The 21,062-nt window shown below is 34.6% G+C and overlaps 1 protein-coding gene and 3 pseudogenes across 1 annotated transcript; 2 read left to right on the top strand and 2 right to left on the bottom strand.

Moving 5' to 3' along the window:
- The first annotated feature begins 12,304 nt into the window (after positions 1 to 12,304).
- LOC137943344 (5S ribosomal RNA) lies at positions 12,305 to 12,423 on the top strand (annotated as a pseudogene).
- Positions 12,424 to 12,813: 390 nt separating this feature from the next.
- LOC137943337 (5S ribosomal RNA) lies at positions 12,814 to 12,932 on the top strand (annotated as a pseudogene).
- A 1,949-nt stretch (positions 12,933 to 14,881) lies between these two features.
- LOC137942925 (uncharacterized) lies at positions 14,882 to 16,061 on the bottom strand. Its single transcript, XM_068788646.1, has 4 exons — positions 16,058 to 16,061; positions 15,484 to 15,623; positions 15,294 to 15,363; positions 14,882 to 15,189 (listed from the first exon to the last, which is right to left on the bottom strand). Exons 1-4 carry the CDS (start codon positions 16,059 to 16,061, stop codon positions 14,882 to 14,884), a joined length of 522 nt encoding a protein of 173 aa, XP_068644747.1.
- A 1,421-nt stretch (positions 16,062 to 17,482) lies between these two features.
- Positions 17,483 to 18,896, bottom strand: LOC137942926 (uncharacterized; annotated as a pseudogene).
- Positions 18,897 to 21,062: the final 2,166 nt, after the last annotated feature.

The following is a 21,062-nucleotide window of genomic DNA, read 5'->3' on the forward strand; positions in this document are numbered from 1 at the left end:
CCAGAAAATATTATTCACCACATACTCTTTTTTCTTCCATTGAAGTGTGCAGTGATGACATCAATTCAATCTAGGCAAGGGATAAACATGTGGAAACCCCTATGGATTTATAACACTATTATAGACTTGACGAGGGTAGAGTTTCTAAAAAGCCAATTTTCAAAGATCCCCTCTCTGAATGAAGTTACCAAGGTGTTCATCTTTGACCTTGACTTCTTCTTTGATCTATCCAAGGATGTAGACAACTTGAACTCAAATTTTTCAAATTGAATGCTCAACCCATCCAGCTACTACCTTGAACCATCACATTTGTCAAATCGAATGCTCAACCCAACCAGTTCAGCATCTAGACCGGTTGGGTTGAGCATTTCAATTTGAAAAATTGGATAATTCAACTTGTCAATATCTCAGGTAATGGCGGAGCTCCAGTAAAATTCTTGTTAGGACTTCATAGTGTTTACCTGTGATAAGCAAGCAAACGAACTTAAATGGAATTCAGATGATTTAAGAAAGCACCATTAAAGAAAAAAAACAAAGAAAGATTCAAATAGCAATGGAGAGAGCATCAAAATTGCACATTGTAAATAGATGAACCAATGAGAAAAGGCTTACACATGGATCGATTGTAGTATAACTCTTTACAAAAATCCAAAAGAAAAAGAAGAAGAAGATGAAAGGAAAGACAAAACACTCTTGATTATTTTTCCCTGCTCTCATCGCTTTGAAGTCTCTTCTGCTTTATATAACTCTTGGTTACGCATTTCTAACCATAACAAACAATGCAGTCATTGAATGCGCTCGTAAAATTTGGTGTAACGAACCTGAAAATTAGTTGTTACTTGTAAGACACCATGAAATTGGTTGTCACGAACATGATGACGGGGTGTGATAGATGTTGTTGACTCAACAACCGTTTTAGGAAGGAAGCAGAAATTTAATGGCATAGAACCGAACCTGACCCTTCACTGCTTACAAAGTGATGTGAAAAAACTTAGTTATAGCAGTTAATCAAACTGCCGATTTATATCTAATGAGACAATCAAGTGAGCTATCATGCATTGCATCTCCCATTTCCGTTTGATCACAACTATGCTGGCTTTTTCTATTTCTCTATAAAAATAAATATGACCAATTGTGGTCAGAATGATAGGTTCCCGAGGATTATTATAAATTAATTAATCAAGTTATAGTATTCTATTGTTATATGATAAGTTATAGCTTAAATACATATTACGTTTGTGGTTTTAGAATCCTATTAATGATGAATTAATAATAAGCAAGTCTTTAATTTATTTATTTTAATAATTACCTTCAAATATTTTGTGTAACATTGGGATAAGAACAAATCATCTGTGAGATAATAATGTAATTATGTAATAAATTATAGTTAATAATTGATATTAACTAATTACTTGTTCAATAACTCTACTAGTAATTTCACAAGTCATATTACATTAACATGACTCGATCAATATATAATGTGCATCAATATTATCATGCAAATTATTATACTTTCACTAATTAATAACTTAAATCATGAACCAATTAGTTATGATTAGTTTAGAGTTTATTTTTTCTAATTTTTCAAGTATTTCTATCAATATACAATGAATTTATGTGTGTCTCTTTAATTCATTTTTATTTTCTATTTTAAGCTAATATATAGTAAAAAAATTATCAAAATGATTATATATAAGTATAATGGAACAAAATTAATAATATCAAATAAATCACTTATTTAACTATATTAACCTGATTGATCATTTAATTATTTTTATTTAATTTAACTAAAAATATTTTACTTACATATTTTCATAAAATACTAAATAAAATTATAATATTTTTTAATTAAAATTTAAAATTCTAATGTGAAATTTTTTTAATTATTCTATTGATAAAAATCTTATCTTGTTTCACATAATAGCACTATCATACTTGGTTAAAGACTTACATAGCACTATGTTGGAAGTAAGAGGAAAGCTAAATAAAACTATATGTGAAAATAGGTGATTAATTATCTATAATTAATATTTTTCCTACTTATTCTCAATAAAATTATTTCATCAAGAATAATATCTATTTATTGATGATTTTATAAATTCACTAAGAATAAGTGAATATTTCTCTATAATTATTTTTTTACTTATTCTCAATGAAATAATTTTATCGAGTATAGCATATATTTGTGGGTAACTTTTTTAATTTCATCAAGAATAAGTAGATATTTCTTTATTATTTTTTGTTGTTAATGTTTCCTACTTATTCTGGGCAAAACTATTTCATTGAGAAAAGAATATATTTCTCAATGATTTTTTCATTTCATTAAGAATAGTGGATTTTTTTTCCAACTAATTCTCACAGAATTTTACTTCTCTGAGAAAAGCATATATTTCTTAGAGATTGTTAATTTCACCAGTAATAAGTTATTTTTTTAATTTTTAATTTCCCCTACTTTTTTTTATGAAATTATTTCACCGAGAATAGCATATATTTCTAGGGGATTTTAAAAATTTTCCAATAATAAGAGTATATTTTTTGGATTTTTTTGTTTGTTCTAACTTACTCTCGATGATTTTTTTTAGAATAGTACATATTTTTGGTATTTTTTAATTAATTTTAAAATAAATGAATTTTTTTATATTTTTATCTCCCCTCTTATTCTTGGCAAAATATTTTTTCCAAAAATAATATATATTTTTTTTAACCATTGAATTTCTTCAAGAATAAGTGGATTATTTTTAGTTATTTTTTTTTCTAACTTTTTCTTGATGGGATAGTTTTGACTAGAATATCTTAGTGATTTTTGAATTTCATCCAGAATAATTGGTCCTCGCCAATTAGTGGGAATCTTTTTCTCGACAACATTCAAATTTCATAAAAAAAATATATACTTATCACGAAAAAATTATTTTCACGAAAAAAAAAACTTTGAGAAACATCAATTTTTTTGTAGCATAAGAGGTTAGAGCAACTCAATTGAAGATGGCAAAGAACTACTTCTGACAAGCACACTCCTACTTAGAGACTATTTAATTTGAATGTAAGTTGAATTATGTATAGACATGTAGCTTTTGCATGAAGTCTTGTTTACTTGAATGGGACACAATCATGTTCAGGCTACATGAGTAAAAAGCATATAATCAGAATAGAGTAAATGATTTTATATAGTGTTGGCCCCAAAATTCCCATTAAGATAATTTTGATGATGAGAAACAATTGAATTACTAATGACGTATGTCAAGTATGCGGTGTAGTGAAAAAGCCATTTAAAAAGAATCTAGTAGCATATTCATTTGATTGACCATGGCCCATTCCAATAATCCATTAAAAGGGAAAAACATTGCACATACTAGAAAGCACACCATCAACATCCAATAGCACCATCTAATTAAAAAGACAAATGAAGAATCATTTTTTGCAAACAAAACTAATATTAGTTCAAAAAAGGCAAGAAGAATAAATTACTCAAAAGGAGATTACTACATAGGAAGAAATCAGCTACTTTAGTTAGATAATTAAAAATTGAAGTGCCAACAATCAAAGGAGTCAAACCCATCTATAAAAGTCAAGCAAAATCAGTGAAAAAGATGAAACCCTAAAGTAAAATGACAAAATTAAGGAGTCAAGCATGTGGTGAAAACAGAGCAAGAAGAGTTGACCCATATGGAAGGAGTCAACCTCATGTCATTATGGAGAGAGCAAAACCGCATTGGGAGTCAATCATTCTACTAAAGTACATATAGTAAGAGTCACCAACATGGAAGGAATCCACCCCATCTGAGTAAAAAGAAAAAAGAAAAAAAAAGCATTTGACTCTATGCAACAAAAAAGTTTTGAAATAAAACAATAAATCGACCCTTATAAGGTGCAAAAGCAAGAGGAGTCAAACCCTGGAGCGGAGAGGATTCAAACTCTCGGTAGGATTTGACTACATAATCAAGCTATTAGAAGAAAAAGGACGAGCCCATGCTGTAGAAATTCGATTTCTTGAATATCAGGTCCAAATCCAAAAATTGTATGTTTCCAAATCATGTAAGTAACCAATAATATGTTCGGTAGCCAAATAGGAACTAATGATTATTTTTTCATAATTTTTACACCTTTGTTTTCACCCTCTTTTTTCTAAATGTTGGAGAATTTGCTATTTAACCCAAACATGCCTCCAACGAAATTCTCTCTTCTCACAGAGAAAACCAAGCCTCCTAAGCTCTTGCACATGATTTAAGAAGTTTTTGGCTCCTATAAAACTTAAAAGGAAGTCAATTTTGATATTTTTTATTAAGTTAAGTATTTATGTGTTGTTTAATTGAATACTTAGATATCAGTTAATTGAACATGTGCTAAGTTATTTTAAGACCATATTTGATTCAACCATTGCATTGTGAGTAGTTGTGTTATTGACAACCATTTGAAATTACGTTTACAACCTCTTCTATTTTTAAATCATATTAATGCATGCTTGTATGTCATTTTATTGGAGCATTTGAAATGGCTTTTACTATGTATTTAAACTTTGGGATAACATTTCAAATCCAAGTTTATTGTGAACTAGTGCTAAGTACACTTTGAAAAATCATTCACTATAATTTATAGTGCTACTTATGGGCTATAGTTTGAAATTTATTACTTTTGAGTTGAATTGAATATGTTCCCCAACTTGCAAAGACAATCTCATATTTAAATTGAGCTGATATTTTCAAATCAACACATCTTGAGCTGCCTATATTTTCAAATAAAATAATAAATGACTATTATGAATTATTTTCATTTTAAAATCAAGTTACTAACTATTTTAAACTACTAATTACATTGGATAGGTAACTAGGATAGATGTACCTATTTGTTTGTACTTAGTTGATAAAATTTGCCTATTGGTAGATAATTAATATTGGGTTATATGGTAAGCAAGTAATGCGTACAATTGGGTCAAACCTTCCTTAGGTAAGACCATCCTCACCCCATATTTATTTAAGATAAATTATTGTGGTTGAGGAGTTGAAGATGGGAAGGTGTGTTTGATATTATTTGAGTCATAAGACGTTGTGTAGGTAGGCGATGCTGAAAATCTCTTTGTGGGTCTAGATTGGTGTGCCTAGTAAGTGGATGAAAATCTCTATGTTCGTCTAAGCTTGCATAGCCTAGTGAATTGATGGAAAATCTCTTTTTTTGGATCTAGGCATGTATGCCTCATTAGGTATTAAATCTAAGGGATTGCCATTGTGAGTTGGTTGTTATGGTCAATTGAATTATGTAAGTCCATGTATGGACAACATTGTAATTGGCCTTAGAGGTGATTTTCTTTATATATTTTTGGGCAAAGCCAACATTAGTGGTTCCTTAAGATTATAAAAAATCTTAGGGGGTGGACTAGCAATCGGCTAGAAGGACTACAAACCACCTAAAAATCCTATATGTACTTTGTATGTAATTGCTTATACGAATGCTATTGTTTCATCGTGAACATAATCTATAAAATTGACCTTAGGTTTTGAATTAATTAAAAAAAATATGAACTAAGTAAAAGCAATTAAAATTAAGAATAAAGGTGAAAAAATCTGACTATTTTATCAAACTAGATATACCTTAATCTGTAGATCATTTATATATTGGATTACCGGTTAGTAAAATAGGAATAAATATCATCTCTTCAATGCAACAAACAATCCTATTGAGGGGACAAATTATGGAATAAATATTAACCCCATAGAAGATTCATTACTATACAATGAAAACATCTTGTCAATTTTATTGAGAATTAGAAGAGTTACAGAATATTGATTTCATATAAAAAACAACACCAATAGAATATTCATTTGTTCTTTATTCTTTGTGAGACCTACTCATTTGATCTCATGAGATTGATTGATTTGTCTGCCATAGGAGTTTAGTAGCTTGAACTTCATGATATTCTATGGATGAAGAAATTTAGAAACCGGATTGTTTGTTCTCTTGTCCATCAATATCTTCGCTCAACTTTACCTGATACATAAAGGAGCCTCATTAAGATTTCAAGGGTCTCAAATCCCTAAAAAATGAAAGCAGTGAAGATTGATCATCTTCGGTTGAAGAGATGGAAATAATTAAGCCGAACCTGAAGCGTCTTGGGTACAAGGGTCAGCTTTGTGAAAAACCCATTTTCAGCGACATCCCCTCATTGGATGAAGCTACCAAGACACACACCCTTGACCTCGACTTCTACTTCGAACTATTCAGGGATGTAGTCCACTTGAACTCAAGTTTTTGCCCAAAAAATAGATTGACTAACATAATACTTTTTAAGTTATTTCATATCACAAATAGCAGTGAGTAACAAGCAAAAAGTTAGTCAATGGACTTTCAGCATAAGAGAAACTTGAGAAGACTAACAACAGTATAACCAAGTTACCAGAAAATATTATTCACCACATACTCTCTTTTCTTCCATTGAAGTGTGCAGTGATGACATCAATTATGCCTAGACAATGGATAAACAAGTGGGAATCCCTATGAATTTACAACACTATCATAGACTTGACAAGGTGTTCACAACAAATTTAAAGAAGGCAACTCCTGAGGAGTTGCTTCAGCAACTGTACTGGACTTGTCCTTGTACACAATCTTCTCATTGAAGATCACATTCTTACTTCTTATAATCTTCCGGCTCTGATACCAATTGTTAGGAAAAAATCATCGATGACAACAAGACAAGTAACAAGTAATCATGCACAACATAATATTTTACGTGGTTCAAAAAATTGCCTACGTCCATGGGAGCTGTAGAGGATTTTACAGATCAGTTGAAGAATCACAATACAGTTTGTTTCTCACACCAGAAATACAACCCGAGAGAGTCTTCTCTCTTTGTCGTCTGAACGAGTTTAGGCGAGACCGAAACCTCTCCCCGCTTCGTCTTCCTAGTGCACACACAGGTACCGATACAAAATCCCGAGGGAGTGTCATAAACCTCTTTGTTCTGGTAAGTCCCAGACTTTGTTCTTCTGACAGCAACATCGAACAACAGCACCAGTAACGACAACTACAACGAACAGTAACTCCAGAAACGATGACGGCAACATCGTCGTTCTTCTTGAGTCTCTCTTCTGCCGAGAGATTCTGTTTCACACTCTATTTCTATTTTGGAAATAGAGTCGAAGTCTTGCACTACAACACCAGCAACGGCGGCGGCAACAGCGTCGTACAACAGCTCCGGCAGTGGCAACGACAACAGCGTCGAGCCAATAGAGTGACAGTTAAATCTTGCCTTTTCTATACTTTTTTGCAACTTTCTAGTTTTCACCCCCACTCGCAAGTCTCCACGCAATTCACGAAAGAGCACACACGGTTTGCCAACAGTGAGAAGACCTGCCATTCCCGGTCAACCGCCCAAAGTGCATAATAGATGTACCTTTTTCCCACAAAAAATCTTTTCACAATGTATACTGTGTGCCCTCGCCCCTCTTTGTCAAAGCAAATGAGAGATCACAAAAAATACGACAAATTATGATTATTTTCAATAGTGAACAAACAATGAAATGCAAGACTCTCTACACGCAATGTCCTTGTTTTGACAATAGATACGAAGTATTCCTGCGAGGGACTCTATTCGCACACCATTTCTGTTTCGATAACAGAGTCGTGTGCAATGGACTAGGCTCCACAGTCCTCAACAAAGACATCTCACTTGAAGTTCTTTCAAATCTGCCCAAGAAATGACAGCTCAAGTGTGAAGCTATTTTAAAGAAATGGCAGAATATGATCAAGAAAGTTAGCTTCTTTCACTGCCAAATCAATTGACATCGGTTTTGTCTATCGAAAATAATATGACTATGGCTTCATATGTGAATGTATGTTTTGTCGCTTGGATGAAAAAGGAGCACTCACGCTCCAAGACTCCCTCGTCTTCCCTTCACATCACAACGTCATGAATATGGGTTCATGCAATGGAGTCATCTTCTAGGGCAAAAAAATCCACACTAATCTCAAGCTCAATTACTATCTCTAAAATCCCATTACCAAGCATCTCATGACTCTTCTTCCACTTCCTCCTTTTAGAATGGCCCATGAGTCTGATAGTTGTTTCCCTTTTTTAGGTTTAACCCATTATTAGGTAGTTTCCCATAGATAAAAGGATAGTGAGCCTGAGTTTGGATTGTACGTTAAATAGGATTTGGATAAGAAATAAGCCTAAGTTTTATCCATCAACGGGAGTTTGGATAAACAAGACGTTCCTATACAAATTCCTGGAATTTTGTCTACCATGATTGAAGGTATGCATCTTGGGTTTCTGATTTTCTTTTTATGAATTTTATATTGTTTTAGAAATTCTGATTTACATTTGAAATCTCTCGTCTTGATTAAAATTCCATTATTTTTTTTTTGTTAAATGTTGTCTATGTTTTTATTCTGCCGTAAAAAAAATAAAAATTTACGTGTCATTTTCGAGTACAGGAGGATGTAGACTTAAGATGAGGCCTTATGAGCCCCACGCTTCTTCGATAGCCAGTGGTGGCACGTCCGATTGACAATACGTTGTGTGCCTAGCGAATCTCAATCACGTTGGCACTCCCCGGTTAGACAACATCCAGGAGAGGCAGTGATGTTTCTGAACAGCGTCCTTGGCCAGACAAGATGACTGCACTGGTGCGCCAGAGTAGGTTTCGCTTAGTGCGCTGGAGGTGCTAGCATGTTAGTAGGAACATATGCTCCCGTGGGAAGAAAATGCCCATAGCCAGCCATCAACTATCATTCGGGTCTGCAGAGGGGATCATCAACGTGGGGAGACGAACGACGGGGCTCGTTGTGTGTGTTGGTGTCAAATCATCGACATTTTGTGTGCATTTTCTTCTCGACTCCCGGTTGGTCCCGTTCCTCACTTCCAGTCGCCTGGAGACCGACATTGCACACAATTGATTCTCGGTCGAGAGACGTTGCTTTGGTGGGTGGCAATGAACACCAGACAATACGTCGAAGTGCAGCCGAGAGGAGCAGTCACAGAGCACCAAGAGAGAGACACTGTAAAGGGAGCCTGTGTACACTGACGTGTTGTGCTCGTTGGACGCACACCGGTGACAATGGCACCAGAGGAAGGAGACGGCGGCGCGGGGATGGTGAGTAGAGTCCCAAACGGACGAGACGCTTGGCTGTGAGCAGCCGAGAGAGGCGCGAGCGAACAGAGCAGAGACCCGTGTTGTGTGCATCGGTGTTCCGTGCTCTCATTGGAGTGCAGCCAAGGCCAGGAGCACGACATCGTGCTCTCCGGTTGTCCCGCACCACTGTACGCGCAAGAGCACCAAACATGCTCACAGCCCATCCAAGCCCAATGTTATCGTTGGATACATTTAATTCATATATAAATAACAAGAAAAATAGAAAATTTTAGTTTTTATTCTTTTTCATTTTAGTGCATATGGATTAAAAAATTGGATATGCATATATGAATGTTTAATATGCAAGTGTTAGTTAATTTTTATCTGTATAAAAATTTATTTTGGGTTTATGCATACTTAATCTTCTATGCATATTATGATTGACCTAAATATAAGAAATTAATAATTGGCATAAATTTTAGTCAATTATTTTCATGTCATATTTTGGTTTACATTTGAATAATTAAGTAATAACCACAACATTCTTAATTATGAAAAATGTCTAGTGATATTAAGTTTAATCACATAAAGTTAATGACATACAAATTTGATAGTGTCCATGGAAATCTAATAATTTAACCTCACGTGGTAATTGTTATATTTAAGTGGTTAATTTGGATTGGATAGAAACATTTAAAAAAACTTTTTAGTCGTCTACAACAATAGAAAATTCCTTTAGAGATAAATTTATGATGCCATTATAAAGTGATATAAATCATTTATGTGTTATAATCTAAGCCTACTCACATGTTGATTTATTTGTTTAAATTTATTTACGAGGGTAAATATTCAATTTTTTGTTCCATTGCATGTTTTCGTAAGCATTGTTGTTTATTTTGTAATTCTTCAAACTTTATCTGTTCTGAATTTTAATTCCTCCAATATTATTCCTCTTAATGGCAATAATTACGCTCTTTGTTGGTCATTTCTTCTATTAAATAGCACTGACATATATGACTCTTTCATTAGGAATGTCATCACATTTTCTCTTGGTTGGTCATATATGACTCTTTCATATCAGCTCTTCATCTCATGTTCTATTTCTTTTTTATAAGATTAACTTATTAGACTCAAGTTGATAACATTTTAGGTTATTCAATTTGTTGTTCTTTATGAAATCCTCTGGTAATGTCATGAGTTACTTTAGCACAAATGAGGAGAACCATGCTTTTAGTTCATTTTATGAAGTTATAATTGGATATCTTATTTTTATGCTATGTTTTATTTTCTATTTGTTTTATTTGAGTAATTAAAAATATTAGGCATAGGAATTGATTCGTAAAATATTTAGAGAGAAAACAATTAATTGATTGTATAATGAGTACATTAAATAGAGAAAACTCACAGAATCAAAATAAAATTAAACCTACCCATGTTCTACTTACAACTTGAATAGAACTCCTAATATGAAACAAAGTAAATCAGTATTACAGAATACTGATAAAATCAATAGATTTCTTATGTAAGATTCTATCCCATGAGATTCAAATAAAACTTTGTCCTACTAATTCTTCCACCATGAGATTCTTTTACCATGAAAATCATATTAGACTCTTCCATTTTGCTTCTTCAACACTTCCCTCAAATTGGAGTTGCTAACTTTCGCATGAAAAGAAATTTTCATCTCGTATCCTCCTCCATACTTAGATGTTCTTTATTTCTAAAAAAACAAATTTACCACCACTACTTCTCAACACCTCTTCTTTTGAACTCCTACTTCTCTCCATTAAGTGACCTTTCCTTTTAATGAGGCCCCAATTGTACATAGAAAATATGAGAGAAGGAAGCATCCCTCTAGCCAAACGATAAAACTTCATATTCCTTTAAAAATGGTCTATGTTTGAAAAAGGACTCCTTTCAATTTCAAATGCAGACAAGCCCAACTTTTGTGCATGAAAAAAAGAAAGTGTATTAACTATTTTAATGGTAGCTCACAAAAATATACAACTTTGGTGAATAAAAAAACTTAACTCACTCTGACTGTTGGGTGCACTCTTGTTCTATGTAGGTAATGGAAGTATAGCCAGTGCTCTAAAGTGATAAAAAAATATGAAATTAAAAAAATACAAGAAGTTTGAAAAGAACAAAAAAAAGACCTTTGAAAATAAGGGAAACTTCTTTGCATAAAATGAAGATGGTTTACACTCATGGGTACAAAGCCTACTTATATGCAAACTAGGGATAAGAATCCTTATCCCTTCATCTTACATGGATTAGTATGATCTTCCCACCTCAGTACGAGGTTTACCCCTTTATTTAAATTCAAACTTGGCAATATCACAAATGCCTAAATAAGCTCATAAAATATAATTCAAGAGCATTTGAATCGATTCAAGTTAAAATTTTAAATTTTAAATGAGACAAAGAAATTGATAGCCAGCCTCTACAACTTGAATGCAAGCGCGCCACTCACCTACACACGTGCCTTGCCTATGTGGCTCACCCACGCACCTCACCCACGCCTAGGTGGGGGGCAAGGGTTGGGTTGTGATTAATTAAATAACACATTTAATGTAATACATAACTATCTTGATCATATCTAATACTAATTTATTAATGACATTATGTATTTACTAATCATATAATTACTGATTAAGTAAGAAATAATTAAATACCGAATGATTTCTCCTAATTAATCGGCCAAGTGACATATTTAATGTAATAACTAATCAATTATTTAAACCTTAAACCCTAATAGAAAAATAGTAATAACTTACTTATCTAATTAATTAAACACATTCTAGTTATATAATTAGGATGGGTGACTTCCTGAGAAATCCTCGTGTTGCACCCCTTTTTGCCCTATTTTCCATTGCCACCAGCTAATTTCTCCCTCGCAATGCTGCGGTTAGGGGTCACAAAACATATTTGTATATATATATATTTTGACGGTTTGAAACTTTCGGGAAGAAGAGAAGGGGGAAAAAAAGAAAAAAAAAGAATGATTGTTTAGTTTTCCTTTATTAATGCAGTTCGCTACACTTTCGACACGGACGGTGAATGTTTTATTCTTTAATCCAAAAACATAGTGCTCCTTTTTTATTTTTTATATCTTGATTTTTGCATAAGATTATAATTTATATTTTATTTTATGTAGGAAATGTGGAAAAGACCGATAGAACACGGGGGGATAGTGAAGCCGAGGAAGGGATTGGCAGGATGGAGAGGGTAACAACAACAAGTAAGATCATACTAGCACCAATGCACCAGATCCCATGAGACCTCAGAAGTTAAGCGCGCTTGGATGAGACTAGTACTAGGATGGTTGACCTCCTAGGAAGTCCTCGTGTAGCACCCCTTTTTCCCCATGTTTCCTTTGCCACCAACTAATTTCTCCCTCACAATGCTACTGTTAGGGGCAGCAAAACATATTTGTATATATAGTTTGTTTTATTTTTTAACGATTCGAAACGTTTGGGTAGAAGAGAAGAGGGAAAAAAGAAAAAAAAGTACGATTTTGTTTTACTTTCTGTTATTAATGTAGTTTTGTTCAGTTTCAACATGGACGATGAAAGTTTTATTCTTTAAGCCAACGACAAAACACTTATAATTTTTTATATCCTGATTTTTGTCAAAAATTTTAATTTTTAATTTTATTTTATGGAGGGAATATGGAAAAGACCAACAAAATACGGGGGGAGAGGAAAACTGGGGATGGGATTGGTAGGATGGAGAGGGAAACACAAACGGGTGCGATTATACCAACATTAATGCATTGAATCCCATCAAAACTCTGAAGTTAAACGTGTTTTGGCGATTGTTGTACTTGGATGGGTGACCTCCTAAGAAGTCCTCTTGTTGCACCCCTTTTTACCCTTTTTTTCCTTTGCCACCAATTAATTTCTCCCTCATAATGTTGAGGTTAGGGGCAACAACAAGTATTTTTATATATAGTTTGTTTTCTTTTTTAACGGTTTGAAATGTTCTGGTAGAAGAGAAGAGGGAAAAAACTATGATTTTGTTTTGTTTTCCATTGTTAATGTAGTTCGGTTAAGTTTTGACATGGCCAGAGAACGTTCTTTTTCTTTAATCCAATGACATAGTGTTTTTTTAATTTTTAATATCTTGATTTTTCTTAAGATTTTAATTTTTTATTTTATTTTATGGAAATAATGTGGAAAAGACCGACAGAACACGGGGGAAGAGGGAAGCCAAGGGATTGGTAGAATGGAGAGGGTAACACAAATGGGTGCGATCAATAAAATTTGGCATTTTGATAAATGTGGTAGAAAGAAAAACTTCTGAGTAAGATATGCAAGCTAATTTTTTTTTGCAATTTCAGTTAATGTAATAAAAATAGTTTCTATTCTCTTTCTCCAATGAACTAACCCATCAACTCAGAAAATAGTTTTTAGACATGAAGAAGGGTGAATTTTCAGCATAAATGATGCTAATGCTGACAGATTTCAGATCACCTTTGTGCTCACTCTAGGAAAACAACACACAAAGTTATTGACTTCAGTTCTAATAGGAGGTTAGTCAACTCACGCAGGAGATGAACTTCAACCACATTACTCAGTTCATCTCCTGACATTGTTAGTGGAACACTAGTGCATGATTCATGTTGATGAATCAGACGAACCCTTAAATCATCTCTATGGTTTAATTTTGGGAATTCGGATTCTGTAGAATATTGAGAATCATCCGAATGAAGCGGGTGGGATGCCTTGAACCCTCGTCGAATTTTTTCATTTCAGTCTCTCTTCTGCACTCTTCCCTCTCGATCTAATTCTTCTCTAGTCTCTTCTTCCTTCGAAATTTTTTTCCTTGCTCTCATCCTCCATCTCCCTTCTCCCTTCTCCCTTCTCCCTTCTCCCTCTCATTCTGAACGTCCTCTCGGCCTCCCACTCCCTTCTCCCTGTAGCTATTCTCTCTTCGTCCAAAATACCTCTTGATTTCGTTTGATTTCCCCCATTTCGATTTCGATTTTCTTTCATTTTTTATATTTCGGCGTTGATTTCTTCAATTCTACTTCAATTCGGCTTCGATTTCATCCTTCGACTACGGTTTTCCCCAAATTTAAGAAGGTATGCCTATACCCTAATTTTTTTTTATTATTTTAGTGTTGTATTTGATTTAATTTAATTTTTGTACGTAATGTGTATTAATTGTTGCTTAATTGTGGGATTTAGGGTTGGGGTTTATGGTTCAATTTTGTCTTCATAGGGTTTAATTTCGGGATTAGGGTTAGGGTTTAGTGTATTTAGGGTTTGGTGCTTGGTTAGTTTTGGGTTTATTGTATTTTTAGGGTTTAGTCTTTTTTTTTTTTTAATTTTTTAGGGTTCTTAGTGTTTGGGTTTTTGTGCTTTTAGGGGTTTTAAGGTTAGGGTTTAGGGTTTAGGTTTTGGTTCTAGAATTAGGGTTTAGGGTGTTGAGTCCAGTTCAAACAATGTTGAGTCGCCTACAAAGGTGTCCATTAGCCAACGAAACCCGACCCCCATCACTGACGAGGTACAGTTTGTAGTGACTGTGAAATCATATGGTGTTCTACCATGGATGTTCGGTGGATTTGGACTTGATATGTGTGTTTTTGCAGTGTTTAGTGTATCTACAATGGAAATAGTTTGGTTAATTTTAAAATGTCTTAGAATATTGTTGAAAATTATTGAAGTGCTATAGAATGATTTTACCATGTGGAGAGGAGATTCAGGTGTTATAAATATCCACCACTTGGTATTTTATTTTTTTTGGTTTGATGAGGACCATCTCGGATTTAGATTATAAATGGCTGTAAGAAGACCACAAATTGCTCGATATTATGACATTTGGATCTTCGAAGAAGACAACAAAATGTTCAATCTCTTGGTCGAACTGGTCAATAGAGGGAACAAGTTGCCCAACAGGGTTTGGAAGCATGAGGTAGATATGGACCGTTGCCCGAACATCCCAACTACAATACCCCAGAACTTAGCTTTCCTTGCATTCAATATTTCTTTTTTCTGAGCTTCTTTCATCACATTGAGATCATATTCTTCCAAGAAGAAAACTTTGAGATATAGATCATAACGAAATGCCCTAATATGGGGATTTGCTATCATAAATACCTCTAGATGGAATCTACCATCTGCAACAAATACAACAACATCAACTGCAACACTATTAGGAATTGTAGGAGATGCACTTCCCTTGAAGACAAAGGTTTAGATTGTGGAACAATGATATCAATACCAGAATCAGCTAAAGCAGATTTAACAGCTCTCACAACTGCTGAGAATTGGATGGTCCCTGCCACTGCAATCTTTTTGTCACAAAATATGCTTTAATTGTATTAATGATATGGTCTACACCAATTTTTATTTCAACGAAAACATATAAAGCAATGATTTTGGAGTAATCTATTGGGACTAAATAGCTATGCCCGTAATGGATCAAATGATCTAGAAAAATCATCCACACAGTAGCATGCCCCATATGTGATGTCAACCAGAATAAAGCACTCATCAACAGAAGCAAAGGTTTCAAAAATGTCGGAAAGAACAAGTGAGTACATGAGGAGACCTTTGCGGAATTGAAGGTGAACCTTTTGGGGTTTTATTTCTCACCCAAATGCCTGACCGACCTACATTTTTTCACGCCAAAAATCTTTTAAAAATGGATTCTCTATGCTAATGTCCCTCGCTCCCTCATTGTCAAAGAGATCACAAAAAAGGCAACAAATTATGATTTTTTTTGTAGTAACTACTTTGTTTCAAAGTGAGATAGTAGTATATTGCCTACATCTACAAAAATCGCCTAATCCCATTGTTTATTGATTTTCAACAAGCCTATTCAAAAACTACTTGGCAATCTCTCTTAGTTCTGCCCATTGTCACTCTTTGATAAATGTGGTAGAAAGAAAAAATTCAGAGTAAGATAGGAAAGCTAAAACACTTTCGAAATTTCAGTTAATGTAATAAGAATCAATTTCTATTCTCTTTCTCCAATGAACTAACCCATCAGCTCAGTTTCAATTTTAGTTAATGAAGCTAATGCTGACAGATTTCAGATCACCTTTGTGCTCACTCTAGGAAAACAACACACAAAGTAATTGACTTCAGTTCTAATAGGAGGGGTTAGTCAACTCACGTAGGAGATGAGCTTCAGCCGCATTACTTGGTTCATCTCCTAACATCGTTAGTGGAGCACCAGCGCATGATTCATGTTGATGAATTAGAAAAACCCTAAAATCATCTCTACAGTTTAATTTCAGGAATCCGAATTTTGCAGTATATTGAGAATCATCTGGATGAAGCGGGCGGGATACCTCAAACCTTCGCCAATTTTTTTCTTTTCAGTCTTTCTTCTGCACTATTCCCTCTCTCGGTCTAATTCTTCTCTCGTCTCTTCTTCCTCCGAAATTTTTTTCCACCTGTCGTCCTCTGTCACCCTTCTCCCTTCTCCCTCTCGTTGCAAATGTCTTCTCGGCCTCCCACTCCCTTGTTCCTATAGCTATTCTCTCTTCGCCCAAAATACCTCCTGATTTCGTTTGATTTCCCCCATTTCAATTTCGATTTTCTTTGATTTTTGACATTTCGGCGTCGATTTCTTCAATTCTACTTCGATTTGACTTCGATTTCACCCTTTGACTACGATTTTCCCCAAATTTAAGAAGGTATGCCTAAACCCTGATTGTTTTTATTATTTTAGTGTTATTTGATTTAATTTTAATTTTTGTGCGTAATGTGTATTAATTGTTTCTTAATTGTGGGATTTAGGGTTGGGGTTTATGATTCAATTTTGTCTTCATATTGTTTAATTTCTGGATTAGGGTTAGGGCTTAGTGTATTTAGGGTTTGGTGCTTGGTATTTTAGGGTTTAGGTTTAGGGTTTTTTTATTTTAGGGTTTAGTTTTTATTTTTTATTTTTTTTTTGGGTTCTCAGTTTTTCAGTTTTTGGGTTTTAGGGATTTTAGAGGTTTTAAGGTTAGGGTTTAGGGTTTAGGTTCTGGTTCAAGAATTAGGGTTTAGGGTTAATAGGGTTTAGGGCTTGGGGTGTTGAGTCCAGTTCAAACAATGTTGAGTCACCTACACAGGCGTCCATTAGCCGACGAAACCCGACCCCCATCACTGACGAGGTACAATTTTGAAATGTTTTAGAATATTTTTGAAAATTATTGAAGTGCTATAGAATGAATTTGCCATGTGGAGAGGCGATTCAAGTGTTATAAATATCCACCACATAGTATTTTATTTTTTGTGGTTTGATTAGAACCATCTCAGATTTAGATTATAAATGGTTGTAAGAAGACCACAAATTGCTCGATATTATGACATGTGGATCTTCAAAAAAGACAACAAAATGCTCGGTCTCTTGGTTGAGCAGGTTAATATAGGGAACAAGTTGCCCAACAGGGTTTGGAAGCATGAGGTATATATGGACTATCGCCCGAGCGTCCCATGCACAATACCCCAGGAGTTAACTTTCCTTGCATTCAATATTTCTTTTTTCTAAGCTTGTTTCTTCCCATTGAGATCATATTCCTCCAAGAAGAAAACTTTGAGATATGGATCATATCGAAATGCCCTAATATGGGGGTTTGCTATCATAAATGCCTCTAGATGGAATCTACTATCTGCAAAAAATACAATAGCATCAACTAGAACACTAATAAGAATTGTAGGAGATGCACTTCCCCTCAGCTTATTTCAACCCATAGAGATCATATTCTTCCAATAAGAAAACTTTGAGATATGGATCATATCGAAATGCCCTAATTGTAGGTTTAGATTGTGGAACAATGATATCAATACCACAGTCAGCTAAAGCAGATTTAACTACTCTCACAACTGCTGAGAATTGGATGGTCCCTGCCACTGCAATCTTTTTGTCACAAAAAAACACTTTAATTGTATTAATGATATGGTCTACATCTATATTTATTTCAACGAAAACATATAAATCAGGGATTTTGGTGTAATCTATTGGGACTAAACAGCTATGCCCGTAATGGATCAAAAGATCCAGAAAAATCATCCACACAGCAGCATGCCCCATATGTGACGTCACCCAGAAGCAAAGGTTTCAAAAATGTCGGAAAGATCAAGTGAGTACATGAGGAGACCTTCGGGGAATTGAAGGGTGACACTTTTGACGCCGGAAGATACAATTCGCCATATTGATTTATGAATTTCGAAGTTATAATTTGAGGGGAGCAAGGAAACTGCAGTGCTGAGGGAAGGATTGTTAAGAATTGAATCAGGGACTTGATTTTTGAAGAAACAAACGCTTAGGAGGGGGTCTCGGGTTTTTGGAGGAAAAGGCAGTGTCGGGTTCCATCTGATTAGCAAGCTACGTGAAAGAAGATTTCCAAGAAAGTCACGACAGAAATCACCTTTTCAAGAGAAAACAATGAGAAGCGAATCGGAACAAACAAAATACTTGAAGAGTAAAAAATACATTATGAACCAATATGCTTTACTTACGTAACTTAGAATTCTTCTATAAAACCTTTACTTCACAAAATTTCTGTAAAACCTGTCCTATGTGTGCAAAATTTTGGGATAAACCCTGCTCTCCCATTGAACCCGAACCCATTCATGTTACAGTTCGATAAAATTTGAATCCGAGATCTGTGCTGGAGGAGCTCTAAGTCTTACCCCAAAAAAATTGATCGGAAGGAAGACCAAGCCCCGTCTGAGACTGCTGAAACGAATTCATGTAAGAAATTGGAAGATAAGCGCTGTTGCTTCCCTGAGATTCCATCTCACAGACGAGCCACAGATTATGCGAGTGATCAACTGTGGTTTGCATCTCAATTTTTCTGTCTGATGCTCCTTCGCACACCAGTCCCATTCCCTTGGGAAATTCCAATCTCTGTTTCGCTTCTTCCCATTTGCAAGAAATTTTGTAAGACAAATTCCGCAGAGATTCTTTCGACGAGTTGGCGCTTAAAGTGGTTGGATGCTTACGTATTTCTTCATTGCTTCGATTACTGTACTTTGTGAGGATGTGAAGAACTTGCTTATTTGGAGGCCAGGAATGAGGAGAGAATTTTTTTCTCGCTTTCGGGAGGAGAACACAAGAAGAAGATGTCAATGCCGCAGAGCAGAGACAATCGATGGCACTTCTTCTTCACCCCTTCGACTCGGTTCTTGAAAACCTTGCAGCGAGCCCTTTCGTCGTCGATGAACTTCATCTCGAGTTTAGATCTCACCATGGCAACTATGCGAAATCGAGAAGAAATTTGGGGAAACTGTGATAGGAGCGTTGAAGTAGGAGAGTGAGTGCCAGTTGTTTTCCAGTTTCCGGTTTCCACTCCCACTCACAAGTTGACCACCCAAATGCCTAACCGACCAACCTTTTTCACGCTAAAAATATGGATTCTCTCGCCCCCTCATTGTCAAAGCAAACCAGAGATCTCAAAAAATACAATAAATTATGATTTTTTTTTTAGTGACTACTTTGCTTCAAAGTGAGATAGTAGTATATTGCCTACATCTTCAAGAATCGCCTAATCCCCATGTTTATTGATTTTCAACAATCCTATTCATAAACTACTTGGAAATCTCTCTTGGTTATACCCATTGTCACTCTCCATATCAGCTATTTGATGATCAACTTCTTCTATGACAAAGCACTGACATATATGACTTTTTCATTAGCAAAGTTATCACATTTTCTCTTGGTTGGTCATATATGACTCTTTCATATCTGCTCTTCATCTCATGTTCTTTTTCTTTTTTATAAGATTAACTTATTAGACTCAAGTTTATAAAGTACTGATACGTTTTTTGTTATTCAATTTGTTGTTCTTTAAGAAATCCTCTGGTAATGTCATGAGTTACATTAGCACAAATGAGGAGAACCATGCTTTTAGTTCATGTTATGAAGTTATAATTGGATATCTTATTTTTCTACTATGTTTTATTTTCTATTTGTTTTATTTGAGTCATTAAAAATATTAGGCATAGGAATTGATTCTTAAAATATTAAGAGAGAAAACAATTAATTGATTGTATAATGAGTACATTGTTTCTCTATTTATAATAGAGAAAGCTCACAAAATCAAAATAAAACTAAAATGGGGAAAGGAGGAAATTTAGGTTTTAAAGGATGGGCTGGCATGGTGCTATATGGACAAGCTTTACTAACGTGGGAAGTTGACGGATTGTATGAGGATTTCAAAGGTTGAAATCAGATGATTTGGGAAATAAGTTTAAAAAGTCATTATTCAGGTAAATTAAAATTTTATATCCAATATTCGGGTATAATTCCTTGAAATATAATAATAATAATAATAATAATTTTCCACAAAATACTTCTTATTACATGAGTTGGTAATTGGGTGTAATTAGATTGGACAACAACAACCTTCATGTAGGGCATATTGAGTGAGAAATTCTTAAAACCACTAAAAATTCAAATTTTGATCAATTCATTTTCTATAATTTTTGTGAGAAAATTTTACTTTAATTCAATGGTACCCCACCTATAAAGGAATATTTAATTAATCGATGACAACAAGACAAGTAACAAGTAATCATGCACGACACAATATTTTACATGGTTGTGCAAATTGCCTACGTCCACGGGAGATGTAGAAGATTTTATAAATAAATTGAAGAATCACAATACAGTATGTTTCTCACACCAGAAATACAACCCAAGAGAATATTCTCTCTATTTCGTCTCAACGGGTTTCAGCGAGATCGAAACTTCCCCCCGCTTCATCTTCCTAGCGTACACACAAGCACCGATACGAAACCCCAAGGGAGTTCCGTAAACCTCTTTGTTCCGATAAGTCCAAGACTCTGTTCTTTCGACAGCAGTGTCGAATAGCAGCACTGGTAACAATGACGACAATAGCAACTAATAGTCACTCCGACAACGGCAACGACAATGTCATCATTCTTCTTAAGTCTCTCTTTATGTCGAGAGACTCTGTTTATGTTTTAGAAATAGAGTCGAAGTCCCGCCCGTACAACACCGGCAATGGCGATGGCAGCGGCGTCGTACTGC

The sequence above is a fragment of the Aristolochia californica genome, unplaced genomic scaffold (assembly GCF_029961685.1).
Source record: "Aristolochia californica isolate CCGP_79_NKW_82.1479 unplaced genomic scaffold, dmAriCali1.0.hap1 SCAF_10, whole genome shotgun sequence".
Lineage (NCBI taxonomy): Eukaryota > Viridiplantae > Streptophyta > Magnoliopsida > Piperales > Aristolochiaceae > Aristolochia > Aristolochia californica.